This window comes from Zygotorulaspora mrakii, chromosome 2 (assembly GCF_013402915.1).
Source record: "Zygotorulaspora mrakii chromosome 2, complete sequence".
In the NCBI taxonomy this organism is placed as follows: domain Eukaryota; kingdom Fungi; phylum Ascomycota; class Saccharomycetes; order Saccharomycetales; family Saccharomycetaceae; genus Zygotorulaspora; species Zygotorulaspora mrakii.
The window spans coordinates 1-20468 of record NC_050720.1 but is presented as its reverse complement, the minus strand read 5'-3'; the positions used below and the strand labels follow the sequence as shown (position 1 = coordinate 20468).

Below are 20468 nucleotides of genomic sequence, written 5' to 3'. Positions count from 1 at the left end.
TCCAAATGACTGGAACTGCCTCACCTGTCCCGGTCATGTCACACTCTCGCCATTCGTTCATGAAACCGGCACCGCAACCAGCGGCGCCATCAATTTAAATACCAGGATGAATCCCTGTCCTCAAAAAATGACAAGGAAAACCTCCCCCGATTTTAAAAAAGGAATAACAGTCTTGTAGTGCTTCATGATCATTTCCGCATCGGCTTATCTCTGTTCCGTCTCTGTTTTTTCTCTGCTACACTGCTTCATCTTGCTCCAAATGTGTGTCCTTAAATACTATCCTTCATATTCCAATGGCCAACATCGCAATGCAAACTGGCGGGAAATCACTTCCGAGGGAAGATGTTGAAAGCTGTGCTTACATCACAAGGACCACTGCTTTTTGTTTCCTCCCGTTTGGGGCTCAAAGACCCGTTTTGTGGTTTCAGCAACCATTGCGGCTATTATTGTACCACTATTCTCCGCGATTCATCATTTCGGAACTTCCAACGGCACAATCTTTAACTCATCAATACCGTGAGAGCGACCAGTTTGGGAGTTCAGCTATGTTCTTAAGAGTACAAGTGAATATATACTGCACGATTCTCAATTTTTCACTTACAGGCAGCGGGAAATCAGTCCCGATGATGCTGTCCGCTCCCTGACGGGCTGAAGCTGCCCTGGCATTTTTTGTTTGGTTTTCATGCAGGAAGCGCATCGTCGCGTACCGGATTTCACAGGTTTAGGAAAGAAGTGAATTTCACTGGCTATTTCACTGATGATCATTAAGAGTGCAACATCACTAACCAGGCTGAATTCCGGTATCCAGTCATGGGTGATTCATTATGCTTGGACTGCACTGTTTCTGTTGTTGTGTACCCGTTTGCGGTCCTGCAACGCACTAGTATCCGGAATGATGGATGAGCGGCCGCCTACCGCAAGCAGCTGTTGGGATTCGGTCACCGTGTTCAATAGAGATCCAGATGTGCTAGTGTTCAAATCTGGTACCTTGTTGCCTGAGCCCTTGGTGGATCAATATATCGCTCAAGTTGGCTATAGATTGAAAGATATATAAATGATGGACTTTCCAGGACTGGAACATAAAAGATGCTGGTTGCGTTGCTTGATATCGTTCAGCCCCGCAAATCAATTCCTTTTCAATCTTCCTCCAGTGATATTGAGCTTCCAGTGAAATTAAGCTTGTATTGAATAAGAGAAATAACTAAAATGTCGACGAAGGAGGACGTGGAGAGCACGTCGAATGACAACCGCTCGTATGCTAGTTCGGTGCAGAGTTTCGCCGCCAAACACGAGAATGCAAATGAGGATGCAGAACAACTAGACTCATCCTCCCAGCTATCGCGCCATTTGAGTCGCTTGTTGTCGAATGAAGCAGGCGTTGAAAGAATAGCATCTATGGGGAGGGAGTTGGCATCCAAGACCAAAGAACAAATGGAAAAATTCGAAGTTGACGGATTGGATTTTGATCTGCGTCAACTGCTAAACTATTTGAGGACACACCAACTAGAGCAAGGCATTGAACCTGGTGACTCTGGTGTCGCTTTTAAAAGCATAACGGCCGTAGGTGTTGATGCCTCCGCGGCATACGGACCAAGTGTTGAGGAAATGCTGAGAGGTGCAGCAAAACTGCCTTTTCATTTATTTTCGTTGTTCAAAAAAAAAACCAATGTGCCACTGAGAAATGTTATTCAAAACTGTACAGGTGTCGTTGAATCGGGCGAAATGCTATTTGTTGTTGGTAGACCAGGAGCCGGTTGTTCCACGCTACTTAAATGTTTGTCAGGTGAAACAAGTGAGTTGGTTGAGGTAAACGGAGATTTTTCTTATGATGGGCTGGATCAGAACGAAATGATGTCCAAATACAAAGGATACGTTATCTATTGTCCTGAATTGGATTTTCATTTCCCAAAAATTACCGTGAAGGAAACTATTGACTTTGCATTGAAATGTAAGACACCTCGAGTGAGAATTGATAACATGACGAGAAAGGAATATGTTGATAATATCAGGGATATGTGGTGCACAGTTTTTGGTTTAAGACACACTTACTCCACAAAGGTTGGTAATGACTTTGTTAGAGGTGTTTCTGGCGGAGAAAGAAAGCGTGTTTCATTGGTGGAAGCTCAAGCAACTCATGCTTCGATTTTTTCATGGGACAATGCAACGAGAGGCTTGGATGCTTCAACAGCCTTAGAATTTGCCCAGGCGATCAGAACTGCAACTAATATGATGAACAATTCTGCCATAGTTGCCATTTATCAAGCGGGTGAAAATATTTACAAGTTATTTGACAAGGCTACAGTTTTATATAATGGAAGACAGATTTTTTTCGGTCCAGCTAATAAAGCTGTCGCCTATTTTCAAAGGATGGGTTGGATCAAGCCCGATAGAATGACCTCAGCAGAATTCTTGACGTCCGTTACTGTGGATTTTGAAAACAGAACTTTGGATATTGCTCCCGGCTTTGAAGATAAAATTCCAAAATCCGGTACAGAATTTGAAGAATACTGGTTAAACTCCGGTGAATACCAAGAGGTTTTGAAAAGTTATGATGACTATCATGCGAGACATCCAGCAGAGGAGACAAGAGATAGATTGGAAGTTGCAAGGAAACAAAGACATCAAGTCGGACAACGGGAAAAATCACAATTCGTTGTTAATTATTGGACCCAAGTTTGGTATTGTATGATTCGTGGTTTTCAGAGAGTTAAGGGCGATCAAACGTATACTAAAGTTTATTTGAGTTCCTTTTTGATTAAGGGTTTGATTATAGGCTCAATGTTTCACAGAATAGATCCAAAAAGCTATTCAACTACGGAGGGTGCTTACTCTCGTGGAGGTCTTCTATTTTATGTTTTGCTATTTGCTGCTGTCACATCTTTAGCTGAAATTGCCAACTCTTTTTCCACTAGACCAGTCATTGTCAAACAAAAGTCTTACTCGATGTATCATATTTCTGCTGAATCGCTTCAAGCGATTTTTACTGAAATGCCAACTAAACTTGTTGCCGTTATCATTTTATCTTTAGTCTCATACTGGATCCCTTATCTAAAATTTACAGCAGGTGCATTCTTTCAGTACCTGCTTTATTTATTTACGGTTCAGCAGTGTACATCGTTTATTTTCAAACTCACTGCTACTATGACTAAAGATGGTGAAACAGCACACGCTGTTGGTGGGCTATTCGTGCTAATGCTTTGCACTTTTGCTGGATTTGTTCTACCTATTCCGGAAATGCACCATTGGATTAGATGGTTTCACTACCTGAACCCACTTACATATGGGTTTGAAAGTTTGATGTCAACAGAATTTCATGGAAGACAGATGAGGTGCAGTAACTTGGTGCCAAGCGGGCATGGATACGAAGATGTATCAATAGCCAATCAAGTCTGTAATGCTGCCGGTGCAATCAAAGGGCAGTTTTATGTGAGCGGTGATGCATATATCAAACAACAGTATCATTTCAGTTATAATCACGCTTGGAGAAATTGGGGTGTCAACGTTGTTTGGACATTTGGCTATATCATATTTAATGTTGTGCTCTCTGAATACTTGAAACCTCTAGAAGGTGGTGGTGATTTGCTATTGTATAAGAGAGGTCACATGCCACAATTTGGGACTGAATCAGCGGAAGCTAAAACAGCTAGCAGAGAAGAAATGATGGAAGCACTAAATGGCCCTGGCGTGGATCTTAAGAAAGTAATTGCTCAAAAAGATGTTTTTACATGGAACCATCTCAACTACACAATTCCATACGATGGCGCAACGAGACAGTTGTTGAGTGATGTTTTCGGATATGTGAAACCCGGTAAGATGACAGCCCTTATGGGTGAATCCGGTGCTGGTAAGACCACTTTATTGAATGTACTTGCTCAAAGAATAAATATGGGCGTTATTACTGGTGATATGCTTGTTAATGCTCAATCACTCCCTGCATCTTTTAACAGGTCATGCGGATATGTTGCACAAGCCGACAACCATATGGCTGAACTATCTGTTAGAGAGTCTCTTAGATTTGCAGCTGAATTGAGACAAGCAGCCTCAACTCCAATAGAGGAGAAATATGAATACGTTGAAAAAATAATAAACTTACTAGGTATGCAAAACTATGCCGAAGCATTGGTTGGTAAAACAGGAAGAGGTCTTAATGTTGAGCAAAGAAAGAAATTATCTATTGGTGTCGAGCTTGTCGCTAAACCATCTTTATTGTTATTTTTGGATGAGCCCACATCTGGTCTGGATTCACAGTCAGCTTGGTCCATTGTTCAATTCATGAGAGCTTTGGCAGATTCGGGACAGTCCATTCTTTGTACCATTCATCAACCATCTGCTACGTTATTTGAGCAATTTGATAGATTGCTATTACTAAAAAAGGGTGGTAAAATGGTTTACTTTGGTGACATTGGTGATAACTCACGTACTTTGCTAAACTACTTCGAGCGCCAGTCCAATATTAAGTGTGAGAAAACTGAAAACCCTGCTGAGTATATGCTAAATTGTATTGGAGCAGGCGCAACTGCCAACTCTAGTACTGACTGGCATGATTTATGGTTGAATTCCCCTGAATGTGCCGCTGCTAGAAATGAGATAGAAGAACTTCACCGAGCGCTTCCAAATAAAATAGTATCCGATGATCCCGAAATGTCAACCAAATTTGCAGCTTCCTACGGGTCCCAAATGAAAGCTTTACTGAGAAGGACATCGCTACAATTCTGGAGATCACCCATCTATATTAGGGGAAAGTTTTTTGAGTGTGTTTCGTGTGCCTTATTTGTTGGTTTGTCATATGTTGGTGTCAATCACTCCATCGGGGGTGCTCAGGAGGCGTTTTCATCTGTTTTCATGCTATTACTGATTTCTTTGGCTATGATAAACCAGCTTCACGTTTTTGCTTACGCAAGTAGAGAACTATACGAAGTCAGGGAAGCTGCATCGAACACGTTTCATTGGAGTGCGCTGCTACTTAGCCATTTTACTGTAGAGACAATGTGGTCCTCGATTTGTCAGTTCATGTGCTTTGTTTGTTATTACTGGCCAGCACAATACAATGGCCGAGCTTCTCATGCAGGGTTCTTCTTTTTCTTTTATGTTTTAGTCTTTCCAATATACTTTTGCTCATATGGTTTATGGATTTTGTACATGTCTCCTGATGTACCTTCTGCCTCAATGATCAATTCGAATATCTTTGCTGCTATGTTACTATTTTGTGGTATTTTGCAACCTAAGGAGAAAATGCCTGCTTTCTGGCGAAGACTTATGTACAACGTTTCGCCATTCACGTACGTCGTCCAAGCCTTAGTCGGGCCACTAGTGCATGGAAAGCCAGTAATCTGTGCATCAGATGAGTTTAATGTGATGGATCCTCCAGAAGGTCAAACGTGCGGTGAGTTTCTAAGCACCTTCATGGATAATAATCCAGGATATTTAGTCAATCATGATGATACTCAAAATTGTAGATATTGTCCTTATTCATTTCAGGATGAAGTTGTTGCGAGGTTCAATGTCCGTTGGGGCCAAAGATGGAGAAATTTCGGTTTTATGTGGGCATATATCATATTCAATCTTGTAGCAATGTGCGTTTGCTACTATATCGCAAGAGTCAAAGTGTGGTCATTAAAATCTGTCTTAGATATCAAGGGTTTGTTCAAGAAGCCCAGAAAAGAGAGACATGAAAAAGACACTACTATTTTTCAAGAAAAGCCAGGTGATAGTGAGAGGATCAAAAATTCTACGTAAGGAGAGCTTTCCTCATCTAGTGTATCCATCTGATGAGAGATCTGCAGATTTTACTTTTTGTTTATCAATTTATTAGTTTTATTAGTCGAAAGTAATTGTTAATTATTCTTTACTTTAATCGTCAGCGAGTGCCTCAGATTGCGCCCTGTAACATTTTGAGAGAAAGACCCTTTGAGGCGAATAGATCTCATAGTATCATACTACATTATATTTTTTTAGTTATTCATTTTTCGTTTTTTAAAACACTCAGAGTACGAGACACCTCTTCAGTTGTTACAGCTGAGCCACCACAGGCTATGACTACTATTACATCATATTTCTTTAAACTTGTTCCCAAAGCATGTTCCAGGATGTCGGGATTATATGCCAAATGAATCGACGCTCCACATGCCGGTTCTACTGCAACATTATTACTCTGAGCATACTTTAAGCAAGTTTCCAGAACTGCTATATCATCCAGAACAACAGATTTTGTATTATATTTCGTAGCATAATCAAATGTCTCTTTAGGTGTATAAACTGAGCCTAAAGACGAGGCAACGCTCGTGATTTTCTCCAATGTAACTTGATGACCAGCTCTCAGGGAGGCATTCAGAACATCGCAACCTTTTGTCTCCACTGCAACGACAGGAACTTGGTGCGCCAAATTGTGCCTTTCCAGACCTCGAATAACACCGTTAAACAATCCACCGCCACCAACGCTACAAACTATACCTTTGAGCCTGTCCAAATCAATGTGCTCTGACTTGAGACTTTCGATAATCTCATCAACTATTGAAGAGTGACCATCCCAGATTTCTGAGTTATCGAATGGGTGAACATAGATAGGTACGTGTTTGGAGCCTTCTGCGGATTTAATTATAGATTCGCACAGATGGAAATCGGCCTCCTTCCAGTGGGAGCCCTTTACGATAACCTCGGCACCTCTATCTCTTATTTTGGATATCATGGATTCCTTTGTAGTCCTAGGAACAACAACGGTGCAAGGAAGACTGAGAATTTCAGAAGCAGTAGCGGCAGCGAGTCCTGCATTGCCACCGGAGCTACAATAAACATGAGGCGGCTTTCCGCTCCCTTCTTCTATTCTTGCAGCACTTTTTGAAATCAAGTATCCAATTCCTCTACTTTTGAAGCTCCCGCCTGGCTGTGAAAACTCAGATTTGATAAAGAATTGGGGAGAGTCTGATTCCCCATCTGTGAATGTTTGCTGTACCAAAGGAGTCTTGTTGTACAATGAAGGCATTTCTACTGTAAACGTGCAAACTTAGCAGCGTTGCTAACCTTCCTCTGATGATGCCGAACGGATCGAAGTACTTTCCACTCCGATTGCTTATATATGCAATCCCAATTCAAGCTTGGACTAATCCTCTTACAGATTCTTTCCCGCCATGCTTACTAAGTGTTTCGCGCCCGCTGCTAGGTAATTTCATCGACCGAGTCCTGCACCAACGTTATACATAGCATTGCGGGGAGGACAAGACTACTACAACAGTTGAAATGTCGCCATTGCGATCAACCTTGAAGTGTTTAGTGCTGCCGTGACAAACAAAGACATGAAGTACCCAGCATTGCCTTGCATCGAAGGCGCGTTTAATGCCCACACTCTAAAATATGGCTGTGTGCTTTTCGCTGAACCGTCAAAACGATATAGCGAACGGCGACCACTTCTGCTGCCTGAAGCCGTCTTATCTACGATGTGAAAAACCGTCGTAGTTTCACGCAAGTATTCCGACGATGAAAGCCCAGAGATACCATAGGATTCTCTCTATTCAGGATTACTTGCTATCTAAATGGCTCAGCCTGTCATCCAGCTTCTGCAGAGTAATTCCTGCAGTCACGAAACCTTCCAGCCGGACGAAGACATATCCTCACTTGTTTTGCTCTAGATAGTCCACCATCAAGTGAACGCAACCCTACCGCAACCCTATCGCAACCCTATCGCAACTCATCTGAAAGCCAAGACAAAAAACGCTTGCCTGGCGTTTCCTGGAGAGTTACTGATAGTACAAGATCTTATGGCTCCCTTGTCAGGACTCGCGGTGTCGAGTCGGAGCCCAATGGTATCATGTCAAATCACATGTAATCGAGAATGACCTTGCTCAGTTCCATCACTGTTCTTCACTATGCGAAGCGTGATCATTACGTATAAATTACGTATTGGTTGCACATTGAAATCGACTTTTTCAGAAGTGTTCGGACGAGCTTCCAGACCAGATCGCGTGAAAAAGGGATACTTGCTCGGAGCGGAAATACGAATAAATCCGTTAAGCGCTGAACCATTCTCTTAGTATATCGAGTCCTGTTGACATATAAAAGCAACACTGAAACAGTGGATTGCATCCTATCGATGAAGTGTTATAATTCTTCTCTACTATCAGCAGTTCAAGACCATCATAGCATCCCTCAATTAATACGAAAAAACAGAAATGAGCTTAATTGAAAAGACAGCATTGATCACTGGCGGAACGAAAAACTTAGGCAAACTGACTGCGATTGAGTTGGCTTCCAAGCATAAGGCCAATTTGTTTCTGCATTACAATAGCTCTCAGGGAGACGAACAGGAATTTGCAAAGGAGCTGGCCGAAAAGTACGGGGTCAAAGTTGAATTGTACCAGGGTCGCCTTGGTTCGGCGGCTTCCTTGACTGAGTTGTTCGAAGCCGCGATCAAAAAGTTTGGCAGGGTGGACATTGCCATCAACAATGTGGGAAAAGTGTTGAAGAAGCCGTTTGCGGAAGTCACTGAAAAGGAGTTCGACGATATGAACCTGGTCAATAATAAAGTTGCCTACTTCTTCATCTCGGAGGCCTCCAAAAAGGTGTCTGAGGGGGGGCGTATCATTTCGCTGGTCACGTCGTTATTGGCCGTATATACGCCATTCTATCCTGTGTATCAAGGAACTAAAGCCGCCGTCGAATACTACACCAAAGCTGCATCCAAAGAATTGTTGGGCAAGGGCATCACAGTAAATTGTGTCGCTCCGGGCCCCATGGATACTCCCTTTTTTTACGGCCAGGAAACTCCTGAGGCGGTTGAATTCTACAAAAGTAACGCTATGCAAAACCGGCTGACCAAAATTGAAGATATTGCCCCAATTATTAGCTTCTTGGCCACAGGTCGTGGATGGATTACGGGCCAAGTCATCTACGCTAATGGTGGCCTGGCTGCTCCATAGGGTAAGCGTAAGACTTGTGATTATTTATTTATTTATAAAATTTTTTGTATTGAAGTACGGTCGTAACGTTACGATACCTTCCCTCAACCCAAATATAAATAAACCTATGCAATCCATCAATTCTTTTACAGCCACATATTCGTGACTTGCTAAGCAGCGATAAAAAAAAAAACTCATTAGTTGTTAGCATCTGGATGCGCTCTATCAGGTAGTTATGTAAAGAGACACTTTACTGCTAGATATTATATGTTCGGAGTAAGCTGTTTACTGCATTGTCTCTTCTACAGGACAAAGAGCATGGTCCAATCGGGCCTATCTGTCTCCCCTAGTAAAAAGCCGCCTAAAAGTTATGAGCAATGACTACCTCGAGAAGGTTTGCAGGAAAAATGTTGTTGTTAAATTTATGATGACAACGATCTAAATGGTCTGATGTCTTTACCCTACATCCAAAATCAGGGTCCAACAGTCCAGTCCTAAAAACAGGACAACTCCACTATTGGTTTCAATAAAGCATACGTTAAGCACTAGGCATGTGTGCTAATTGAGGCTTTGTCTATATATATTGGCTGCATTTTCAACTAGCTGCTTGCAGTTTTCATCTGCAAAGAAAATATTGAAATCTTCGGACCAGTTGAAACTGATACACTCTGAGTCGCCTTCAATAAGCAGCAGAATACGATTAACAAAATACGCCTTGCATATATAATCTCTGAGGAATAAACACCTACGTCGGCTCTGTTTCATAGACAGTTCATTTGCCGAGTGAGCGATCTTTCGCCAATCAATATCGTCAAACTCAACGCCAGCTTCCGAGACATCTTTCAAAATTTGCCTTAAAGTGTGCTTATCAATAACGATGACTCCGGGTACAAAAACAATTACAAAAAAGATGGACAAAAGGTGTGTAATCCAGTCGCCAACCGCTAACCCTTGTTGCCATGTGAAGAGGTCCCTTATTTCTCCAGCATACACGAATAAACACATCAACGTATAACTACCCAATAAAAGGAAATGAGTAAGAAAATTGGTGATATAGAAGTCCTTATCTTGCTACGTAACGTGTAAGGATTACTGACTTTATATCCATTTTCTTTCTTTTCCTTTGAAAATTGCTGGTGCGGACCCTTGGAGGAACTCAAATAGAGGCGTGGGGAAACATTCGAACTCCGAAGCAAGAGCAATGGCAGAAGATGGAAAATCCCTTCCGCTTTTTATTACGGAGAGAATATAACGTCTAGCAGAAAAATAATATCTTTGACAGATTATTCAGTGCCCTTAAAAGCGAGTCCCCCCTTCTTTTATGCTATGTTAGTTCAAAAAGTATATGCCGTTAGTATTAGGAGGCATTCGTGGCTACGGTATTGATTGAGGGTTTAATATCGCGAAGATAATGTTAACAGGGGATGGTAAAACAGCCTATAAATTGATTGATGAAGATGAATAGGTAAGTGATGTAAACTTGATGAAAAGGAAAGTGTTGACATATTCGCCAATAGACATGAGCGTTTACAAACTTCGGCCGCTCACTGTTGTCAATGTCCAAAAAAAGCATCCGTTATGTGCTGAATGATACTTTTTGGGAGCCTGAGAGCTCCTGGATATGCTTGGAACGCGCCGCGAGTCTATGCAAATTACGATGACTGTGTGAGTTTGTAAACACTAGGCAAAAACAATTTCACTAATGTTTGCGACAGTCATAAAAAAGATAGTAGTTGGAAGTTGTCGATAGTAACTTGGTTAGACATTCATTGCAATATAATGAGGTTCAATTATAGCGATATATAAGTCCTTGATTTCTTATGTCATATACTGAAATAAACTTATTGAATTTAGATTAATATCCGGAAAAGATGTCAGTATTTACACCTGACATTTCACACCTATTGAACCATAAGAGAGGACGACGAGTGACGAATTTTCTTCGTCATCACACCATTTCTAGTCCCATAGAATCCACAGTACACATCTGTTTTTTCTTATTCCATGCCATACACTCCTTCGTAGTCAGATTCCTGAATTGTAAACGTCTCACGATAGATTATCATCCGATATCTTTCCAAGATCGATTGATGTTCTGTTAGGGCTTCATCTGGCTTCGTTTATTTTGTTTTACAGACAAATTGTCATGTTTTTTGTTCTTCGAAGTCATCTCTGTAATATATCTTACTTCTCTCACAATTTTGGCCTATATTTCAACAGATAGATCAATACGAATGTTCTGGACAAAATTTACACATTTACAGTTTGCTGAAATACCAATACATGGACTAATTACTTGATGACGTTCTTTGATCTTTACCTTATTTCCCAGTCTTTATGTGTGCAATGATGTATGAATCTCTTACCCGGCTATACTTCTCACTAGCCTTATCCTGCACTACAAGAATTTCTCGTGACGGTGAAAAGCGTGACCTGGCATAGCGGAGAGTTTTAAAAATTACATCTGTATTGGAATGTAGAACGAAGACGGATCCTCAGACGAACGAAAACCTAAAGTCATCACGAGAGGTCCAAACGACAAAATACTCATGATTATTTCATCTCGTGGACCTATGTGCAATTATTGAAGCACTTGTCGGCTGTTCCAGGCTCACTCTGGCCAATCTCAAGCTTCAATAAATCAATAAGCGGCAGTGACATGGTGGATATAAATCATGTCCTTTGTTTATACCTTGGCTGAGATGTAGGGATGCAAAAACGTTTGTATAAACTGCTAGTAGGAGCTCTTTGAAAGCGTGGGGCTGTTGGCATGCAACCTACCGATTTTGCGGTAGAACGCCTGGATGATTTTAAGCGAGAGTAATTCCATGGAGATGCTCAACATAGGCATGTGCACAACTAGGCGTTTCCTCCCTTCGCAGGTTTGATTTAGTCATTTTACATTGAGCGTAAAACGCCCCGCATCTCCAACTTATTATTGAAGTCGTTGGTTTTTCTTTTGAGAAGAACTTAGATCAGTCCAAGGATTTACATATTTTATGCAATCAAAACAAGTGCAGAATATTAAGGATATTATTGTTTATTTTTTTGCAGACTGCCGATAAAAGCAACAATTAAACCTCTTTTTTGCGAGACCTTGATAAATTGCGCAAACCTTCAATATTTTTTCGACCTGATTTTCTAGCGGTCCTATGATATAAAGGGAAGACAGCATTTATGGAGCAAATAACGTAGCAGAAAATTTCGATTTTGAGCAGCAATCAAGAGTAAACGCACGTCTTGCCGTCATTCTGGTGTCAAATTTCTCGTCTCGATTTTTTATTATGTCGTATCAAGAAACAACCCCAGCACCATGCAAAAGCAAACCAGAGTCTTCGAACTCATCATCTTCCCTTCAGATAGCAATAATCGGCGGGGGTAGAATTGGAAGCGCATTCGCCTTATATTTAATTCAAATAGGCCATCATGATGTGACGATTGTTGCTCGGCCATTTTCCAAGAGGCTGAAGGAGTTGGAGCGCGATGGCGGAATCATCACGAGCGATGGCAGGTATGCTCCAGCGACAATCACCTCAAGCTTCGATGAGAACATACCTTACGATCTTGTGCTAGTAACGGTCCTGGGGCATCAGGTTGGGGGCATTCTTCCCTCTCTTCACCGAAGCGCTGCGAAATCCATCCACTTTCTATTCAATACCTTTAACCCCGAATATCTTCAGGAGTCAGTCGGTGGGGGGCGTGGAGTCCTCGGCATGCCATTTATCCAATCGAATATAGATCCTAACGGTCGTGTCAACGCAGCTGTCGGGCAAGGCGGCCAGAAGACTCTAACGAGCGATCCAAAGTGGGCCAAGGTCTTTCAAAGTGCCGGTTTACCAGCGCAGTATGAAGGTGAGATGGCGCTTTGGCTACGGTGCCATGTGCCGCTCTGCGTAGCATTTGAAAGTGTTTGTGTCACCGGAGAACGTAGAGGCGGTGGAGCGCCATGGCGCAGTGCCTATGCAGTGGCACTTGGATTGCGTGCTAGTTTTTCATTAATTGCCAGTCAAGGTCATGAAATATATCCTCGGAGCAAGGCATTTTTGCGGTGGCTTCCTGTTACCGTTGTTGCCTCTATGCTTTGGATACTATCGCGTATCAATTCCTTTCGCATTCTCCTGGCCACAGGAGAAAATGAATGCTGTGCTCTTGTAGATACAATGGTGGCATCGGCGGCTAAAAAAGAAGGCTCTGCTGATTACAAAGCCATTCTTGCTATGAAACCGTAATTTTTTGATCGCTTTCTTTTTTTCTTTGTAATATTGAGAACAGAGTATTTAAAATGTTTACTATTGGGATTCTTTATGCAGCAAAATAAACCTCTGTTCTTGTCTACTGACATCAAGTGGCTAAAATGAAACATCTATCTCTATGAGGTGGCCTGCCAAGACATTAGTACTTATTCCAGGTGTTGTTTTTATAGAAATAGGAAAGCCTTGACCACAATCAAAGTATTATTTATGAGAAGAGCAGCGTAGTAATAACATTGAAGGTTGGATATTTCGGGGGTAGCTTTCGGAGTTCGGAGGTCTATTTGACCCTAAAAAGCGAGCCGCCGATATATCGATAATTTTCTCATTTCTTCGTGTAATATATACTCTAAAAGCGATCTGAGCGAGAATTGTACTAACGGTATTGCGCACTCTTTCAATACAGTTGCGTCAAAAATATTGCTAGCGATTCAATGGATTCAACACATTCCTTCACACCCGAATTCATGCATTTTAAGCGTCCTTGAGCTAAATACTCAGACCATTGTTCTTTACAATTGATTAAGATTCAGTTAGGGCCACCTATAGCTAGATCATATCCTTTGTAATGTAACACACAATATCTTTTACACAGTTTCGAGTTAACGATATTTATTACTATAAATTTCATATGCCCTTTTTGCTTGTATATTTAGAACCACCCTGACTTTAGAAAAGCGCAATTGTGCACAAAGGATTGAACAAGTAATGCTTAGATTTTTGTACGGTGTTCACATTATTCTATAATTACCGAGTCTTACTCTCAAATTATTAAAGAACAGCCAAAAATTGGAGCAAAGAAAGAATTACGGGAAGTCGTTGAAAACCTCTTGAGCGTCCACACTACATGTGTGTCAATTGTATCAAGAAATAAAATCACACAGTGAACTATATTCAACGACAGAAACAAAGGAGCTTGTTGTATTGGTTGTTGATGTAGATTCTCTTTCTTTCCAATTTCAAAAGAACAAAACAATAGTATAATAACCTCACGGATGAGGTATTGTAGTACTGTAAAACTTACGGGTGGTCAATGGAACCATAATAAAAATTGTAAATAAAGAGTGCTACGCACAATTTTATAGTAAACAGTGACTATAATGGTAAAAGAAATTTAAGAACAGAATGGCTTGTTTTTATCCGATTTGTATTGGATGATACACTTTTTTTGCGCAATAATCTGTAATGAAATCGTTCAAAATACTGAGCGTCATATAAGAGAACGGCTTATATGTGCCTTTCTCAAATTGCCTACCATGGGTGACTTTCTGTATATTAAAGATCTTTGGTGTTTACTGACCTCAGCTGGTCACACCTCCTGTTCCTTCAATTGTTCTGCCAATTCTATAGGCTAAGCACCAAGTGACTTCAACCAGAATATCGTTAAAATGTACTTTATCTACCCTCTAAATCCGTATTACGTGCTTCTTGTTCTCTCGCTTAGAGTTCTCCAAAATCATGCGCCAAATCATGTTAAAAATTGGAAATAGACCTGAAAACAGTTTTTGTATCCATAGATAACAAATCTAGAAAAGAACAGCGACGATCACAATGTCCTCTTTATCGCTACGAGGGACTAACACTAAGAGCGCAAGGCTATGAGAAGCTTAAGAAAGCCTAGAGGGAGATACAGCCATACTGGCTGCTTAGAATGTAAAAGAAGTGGCATCAAATGCGATGAAACATCCGGCGGATGCCTCGTTTGTAGAAGGAAACGGATGGAATGCGTATATGAACACAAGATATTTGTCTATCAGCCAAAGGAGGCTACGGCAAAAAAAAAGAGACAGTTTAAAAAGGTGAAACTAAAAGTTCATGACCAGAAGAATATTGCAAGAGAAAAAATGGTTTATAACAGCATTGCTGACTCGGTTTGTTCCTTTGAAGTCATTGACGAATGCATAGATAGCTTTAAAGAAAATTTTGATGGGGGTAAGCAATCGGCAAAGTCCGAAAAAATAGAACATGTGGCCCTCGAGACGTCAGATAATATTGAAAAGGTGAATAATGGGTGCAAAAACCTTGATGACATCAGCAAAGAGACTGCCCTTCTCGTTCCTCAATATGTTCAGTATTGGAGACCTTATAATAACCAGAGGTACGAAGAGCTATCGAATAAATTTGATCCTGCAGGTGTTGAGATAAAAAATGTTCACTATCATGAATACGATCCTGAGGTCCAGGAGTTTATTTTTTATGCATTCATTCATTCGAAGGCAGTGTATAACTATGTCCTGGGCCCGATTGACGAAACAAACTGTATCGCCAAATGGTTCATTTATTTTGGCAGAAAATACGCCATCATGGGATTCGTCTTGAATTTCATTACGTGCAATCTTTTGAATATAAGGTGCTCAGATGGCCGTTGGTCTTGCATTTTGAGAAGAAATATGGTGGCCTCACTCGCGAATTTGTCTGCCAGGATCAATGCGTGCGATTCTTTCACTGAGATGGCCTGTTATTTGTTTTCTATTATGTTTCTATTTTCCGAACAGACTGCTAGCAGAGTAGATATTTGGAGACTTCATTTAAAAGGGGCCTTTACAATCTTGGAACAGTGTGGGACCTTTTATAACAGAATTGCGCGAGATATAGATTTGCTTGATCCTGAAATGAAATTAGCGCTACAAATGTTTTCGTTTTCAAAAAACTGGTTTGTATGTTCTGAAACTATTGCCTGCTTGTCCGCACCGAATGGTGGAGTAATCGAAGACATCGCTAGATTGAGATATCATCTCAGCTATAATACTCAATACCCTGATGATGGTGTGCTGTTAGGTGGATTCAATCTTATGAGGGGTTATTCTCAACGACTTGTCCCAACACTCATTGAAATCATTACGTTCATAACAGCTTTCAGGAAATCAGAAGGAATATGCTTGAGTGGAACGGAGGGAATATTGGAGAATTTACAACCCACAGAAGAACAAATAAACATGGGTGAAAAATTATTGGACAGCGTAAGACAGATTCAAGGCGAAGAGTTAAATTTATTGTCAGAGAAGAATTATGTTAACAGAGCCTACATCAGAGCCTGTCACATCTGCTTTTGCTCTGCGCTAAGAATTTACATCTTATCGGTTTTCTTAGGAGATTTCATATATGGTAGCGATGTTCAGCACTGTGTTCAAACGATCGAAGAGCAATTAGTCACCATTAAAGATATCCATATTTATGGGTTATGTATACACTGGCCGTTATTTATCGCTTCGCTATGCGCGCCTCCTGGTGAACAGAGAAAAAGGTTCATCGAAGCTTTGAAGTCTATTTCCAATAGTGGTATTTTTGTCGCGAGAAATACCGTTGAGCGTGTGGAAAGGTTTTGGAGGGTCATAGATAGTGGTGGCTTAATTGAAGAAAAAGACTATGACTGTACTGTTGCATAGCAAGTAATTTGTTATATATTATCAGAGAAAGTGTGTGGGGGTGGAGTTGGCTGAGGTGTCACACGTATGTGCTCGAGCTATAGATTCTTTTGCTAGCATTACAAGTTGTTATACTATATTGTATTATATTATATGATATCATATGCTCCCATAAAATGGTTAAAGAAAGTGAACAAATGGATCATATCTCTTTTTGAAGACAAAATAAGAGGAGCTGATCGATTTTATTAATATATGAAACGAAAGAGAGGCTAGGAACTGGAGAACCGAAAAATCTTACAAAAAATAGCTCAGCATAGACATCTAAAATCAACCGCCATCATTCCTTTTCAGGTAAAATAACAATGTTTTCGCCAGATACAGTGCTCCTGGCAGAATCCGTATTCAAATCTCTTTCAGTGATTTGCGAGTAAGGCACAATGTTTTTCTTTGCACATTCTTCTTCGGTAAAAGTGTCGAAGTAGTCATACTCGTCTTCATCGTCAACATTGTCGTAAGGCCAGATGTAGGAAGATCCAATTGTCAGAAAAAATGTAATGAAATATTCGAAAATGGTGTTTCCGTAGTAAAAGTTTTGAATACCCCTGTTGACTCTTATTGTTGGAGTAACGGCATTAATTAAACCTGGAAGTCCTGGCGTAAAAGCAATAACCCAGATGATTAAATTTCTGTAATTGATACCCTTCCAATACCAGTACTTACCAGTTTTATCATTGGAATATAAGTGAGACAGCTTGAGATGTTTTTTTCTCACGACCCAAAAATCAGCAATGATTATGCCAACAATCGGTGACATAAAGACAGAGAATGACGACATAACGGTCACGAAAGTGGATGACGTATTGTAGAAATCCCATGGCTGGACGACCCATGACAAAATAGCGGTAAGGATACTACCACGTGTGATGTTGAAGTATTTAGGCAGCAAACCGGAGAGGTCCATACCTCCAGCGTAGGCATTACCCATTGTATTAAAACAGACCTGCGATAAAGTGAAGACCGCGCCTACGAAGAATGCTGCAGCTCTGGTTGTGGGACTATAGTCTGCTTCCAAACAGTTCATGATAATCTCATTTGGCATCCAGACCTCTTCTCCGTATCTGCCGCGATAAGCAGAGGCGGTAACGAGCCCCATCAAGGGGATGATTGTACCAACTACCATCAAGGAAAAAACCGTACCAAACAAAGATGACCATGTTCTCTTTGAAAATCTAGTAAAATCTGATTGGTTAGCCACACCGGAGGAGAGAGAACCGTACCAGGAACTTATACCGTAAACCCAATACCAACCTCTTGTGCTTGAGGACATGTTCGTTGATTCGTGCATCAAAGGACCATTACTTCCTCCATTTCTGCTTACAGCCCATATTGTGATACCCATCATTGCAAAAAAAGTGAGGACGCAAGTGACCATTAAAGGCTTATTGAATCTCTCTGGCTTGAAAAACAACGGAGGTATAGAGATTATCTGAAAAACTACAAAGCCGATCAATTGCTGAGTAGTCATATTGACCGATTCTGGAATTGTGTTTGGCAAGTGCAAATAATGATGACTCCATGATGCAAAAACACAGTTCAAACATAGTGAACCCAGGTACGCCTGCGAACCAAACCACACAACGGAGAGAATAATCCTGATTATAATTCCGATCACTGAGCCTCGAATACCAAAAACAACTCTCTGAGAGATAGTATAGCCAATATGATAATAACCGCCTGGAGCGGCATTAAGGAGAGCCAATGTCGCAATAATAGCATTTCCAATAACTATAACTCCCATGGTTTCACCTACAGTAAGACCTAGAGAAAGTAAGGACGAGGCACCTGTCCAAGTGGAAATAGTGACGTTTGTGATGGACCAGTAAAATGTAAGTGACCAAACGCCCCACGTTCTCCTTTTAGGTCCCATAGGAATGATATCTTTATTACTCAAGTAGGTAACACTTTCGATACCCTCACCAGGAGGAATCTTGATTAAGTCGTGAATTTTGGAGAAGAAGCTCATGTTTCAGATTTTTCTGGTTTCAAGACGTTTCTCCCTACTACTTCTTCAAGGAGTGTGGCATTGGGACTAAAGAAGACCACAGAGGGAACTATCATGGTTTCAGGATATATATATATAACTATGATGAAATAATGTTATAATTGACACTGCTGGGCTAAATGCCAAGTATGGTCTTGATGTTCGTTTTTTTGTTATCATAAGCCATATTCAGCTGTCCGAAATAGGAAAGTTTTGCGAACTTATCGCTCTACTCTAATGATCGGCTGCTCGGCTGCACTCAAAAGGTACGCCGCTGAGTAGACTGAGTTTTCTTCTCATTGAAACAAAGTCTGATAACAAATAGGGCTTACTTAATCAGCGAGGCGGCTTGAGAAGATAACAGCTTACCGTCAGGATCATATGCACCAATATTCAATTGATGCCATCAATGAGATATCCAGATTCCCGAGACTACCAGAAGGATTGATAGTATAATAATGTTCAGAAGAGTGAATATTGAAATAAGTCAAGACTAGCGCAATGCAGTTACTGCGAATCTCAAAATTAAAAAGTCGGTGAAATGTTCATTAAGGGAAAGAATTACGATGTTTAACCTGCTTAAGGTCTCAGCGGGGAGAAAAGATGTATGTTAAAGGCGCAGGTGAAAATAGGCGGAAAATGTGTCTATTCTTATCTAATGACATATTCATCATCCTTTCATAATCATGTCAATTTTCTAATTTTCACTCCTGCTACTCTATAGCTTCTGTGATTTAAGAACACAATGTTAAAACTCTTTTCGCAAACATTTCCTAATGCGGTAGCAGATCCGAACAGGTTATAACTAATGTGCCAATAATTACTATTGCAAATTTACGGCAAAACAGCCGAAAGCTAATATTGGCAAGCTGTAAACCTGAATTTTTCTATCTTTCATATTTTTGCATTTGAAAACTACATTATTTCGCAAAAGTTTCCATTAATGTATATCATTATCCTTGCCACTCCCTTTCAATGGATTTGCATATAATAGAAAGTAGATATTGCAAATTTCAGGTAGCACGCAGGAATTCGAAGGCCAAATAGACAGTCACAATTATAAGTAATAAAAGACCTGTGGCCTGTTGTTTTCTTCTATTACCATTCAGAAAAAGTTGGAATACAGTGCAGAACACGAGATAGTACCTAAAATGGCTGAAAACAAATTATTGATCGGTATAGACGTTGGAGGAACAAACACGGATTCTGTGCTAATCGATGCATGCTCGCTGGGTTCCAAAACTAGTGGCGTTATCTCTTACCACAAATCATCAACCACTGCGGATGTATCTGTTGGTATTTCCAAAGCAATTGATCGCTTGTTTGATGAAGACAATGGATGCGATCCAGCTGAAATATTAGCTGTAACAATTGGAACCACTCACTTTATAAATGCTGTAATTGAGCAGGACAAGGCCCGATTAGAACCTGTTGCAGTAATAAGATTATGTGGCCCTTATTCTCAAGGTTCATATCCGTTTTCGGATTTCCCACCAGGTCTTACTAAAATCATTAAAAGTTACACTGCCTTTGTCAATGGAGGTAATCGAGTCGATGGAAGTCAAATTCAGGCCCTTGACCAGGACATGATTCTCGAGCATGCCAGGAAAATAAAGGCGCTTGGAATAAAGAATGTCGCTATAGTTGGTATCTTTGCAATTATAAATAAGTCACATGAGCAAAGAGCAGCAGAACTGGTTAGAACTGTAATTCCCGATGGAAATATTGTCATGTCACATACAGTGTCAGCTATTGGTTATTTGGCCAGAGAAAATGCCTCTATCCTGAATGCGTCAATAATGTCATTTGCGACAAAAATTATAAGATCGTTTATAAAATCTGTTCGTTCTAGAGGATTGAATTGCCCAATTTTGTTGACCCAAAACGACGGGACAGTCTTGACTGTTAACGAGGCACTCAA

General features: G+C 40.7%; 8 protein-coding genes across 8 annotated transcripts; 5 read left to right on the top strand and 3 right to left on the bottom strand.

Moving 5' to 3' along the window:
• Nucleotides 1-1206: 1206 nt before the first annotated feature.
• On the top strand, nucleotides 1207-5736 carry HG535_0B00170 (uncharacterized protein; the record flags this gene model as incomplete). Its single annotated transcript, XM_037286813.1, has 1 exon — nucleotides 1207-5736. One exon carries the CDS (start codon nucleotides 1207-1209, stop codon nucleotides 5734-5736), a length of 4530 nt encoding a protein of 1509 aa, XP_037142708.1.
• A 223-nt stretch (nucleotides 5737-5959) lies between these two features.
• Nucleotides 5960-6979, bottom strand: CHA1 (L-serine/L-threonine ammonia-lyase CHA1; the record flags this gene model as incomplete). The annotated part of the gene is made up of 1 exon (XM_037286812.1): nucleotides 5960-6979. The coding sequence occupies one exon, from the start codon at nucleotides 6977-6979 to the stop codon at nucleotides 5960-5962; it is 1020 nt and encodes a 339-aa protein (XP_037142707.1).
• Nucleotides 6980-8162: 1183 nt separating this feature from the next.
• Nucleotides 8163-8909, top strand: HG535_0B00150 (uncharacterized protein; the record flags this gene model as incomplete). The annotated part of the gene is made up of 1 exon (XM_037286811.1): nucleotides 8163-8909. The coding sequence occupies one exon, from the start codon at nucleotides 8163-8165 to the stop codon at nucleotides 8907-8909; it is 747 nt and encodes a 248-aa protein (XP_037142706.1).
• A 537-nt stretch (nucleotides 8910-9446) lies between these two features.
• Nucleotides 9447-9893, bottom strand: HG535_0B00140 (uncharacterized protein; the record flags this gene model as incomplete). Its single annotated transcript, XM_037286810.1, has 1 exon — nucleotides 9447-9893. The coding sequence occupies one exon, from the start codon at nucleotides 9891-9893 to the stop codon at nucleotides 9447-9449; it is 447 nt and encodes a 148-aa protein (XP_037142705.1).
• Nucleotides 9894-12172: 2279 nt separating this feature from the next.
• HG535_0B00130 (ketopantoate reductase family protein) lies at nucleotides 12173-13117 on the top strand (the record flags this gene model as incomplete). The annotated part of the gene is made up of 1 exon (XM_037286809.1): nucleotides 12173-13117. One exon carries the CDS (start codon nucleotides 12173-12175, stop codon nucleotides 13115-13117), a length of 945 nt encoding a protein of 314 aa, XP_037142704.1.
• A 1619-nt stretch (nucleotides 13118-14736) lies between these two features.
• HG535_0B00120 (Zn(II)2Cys6 transcription factor) lies at nucleotides 14737-16524 on the top strand (the record flags this gene model as incomplete). The annotated part of the gene is made up of 1 exon (XM_037286808.1): nucleotides 14737-16524. The coding sequence occupies one exon, from the start codon at nucleotides 14737-14739 to the stop codon at nucleotides 16522-16524; it is 1788 nt and encodes a 595-aa protein (XP_037142703.1).
• A 319-nt stretch (nucleotides 16525-16843) lies between these two features.
• HG535_0B00110 (nucleobase cation symporter-1 family protein) lies at nucleotides 16844-18529 on the bottom strand (the record flags this gene model as incomplete). The annotated part of the gene is made up of 1 exon (XM_037286807.1): nucleotides 16844-18529. The coding sequence occupies one exon, from the start codon at nucleotides 18527-18529 to the stop codon at nucleotides 16844-16846; it is 1686 nt and encodes a 561-aa protein (XP_037142702.1).
• Nucleotides 18530-19698: 1169 nt separating this feature from the next.
• HG535_0B00100 (uncharacterized protein) lies at nucleotides 19699-20468 on the top strand (the record flags this gene model as incomplete). The annotated part of the gene is made up of 1 exon (XM_037286806.1): nucleotides 19699-20468. A coding segment is annotated over one exon (770 nt), but the record flags the coding sequence as incomplete, so codon positions are not given.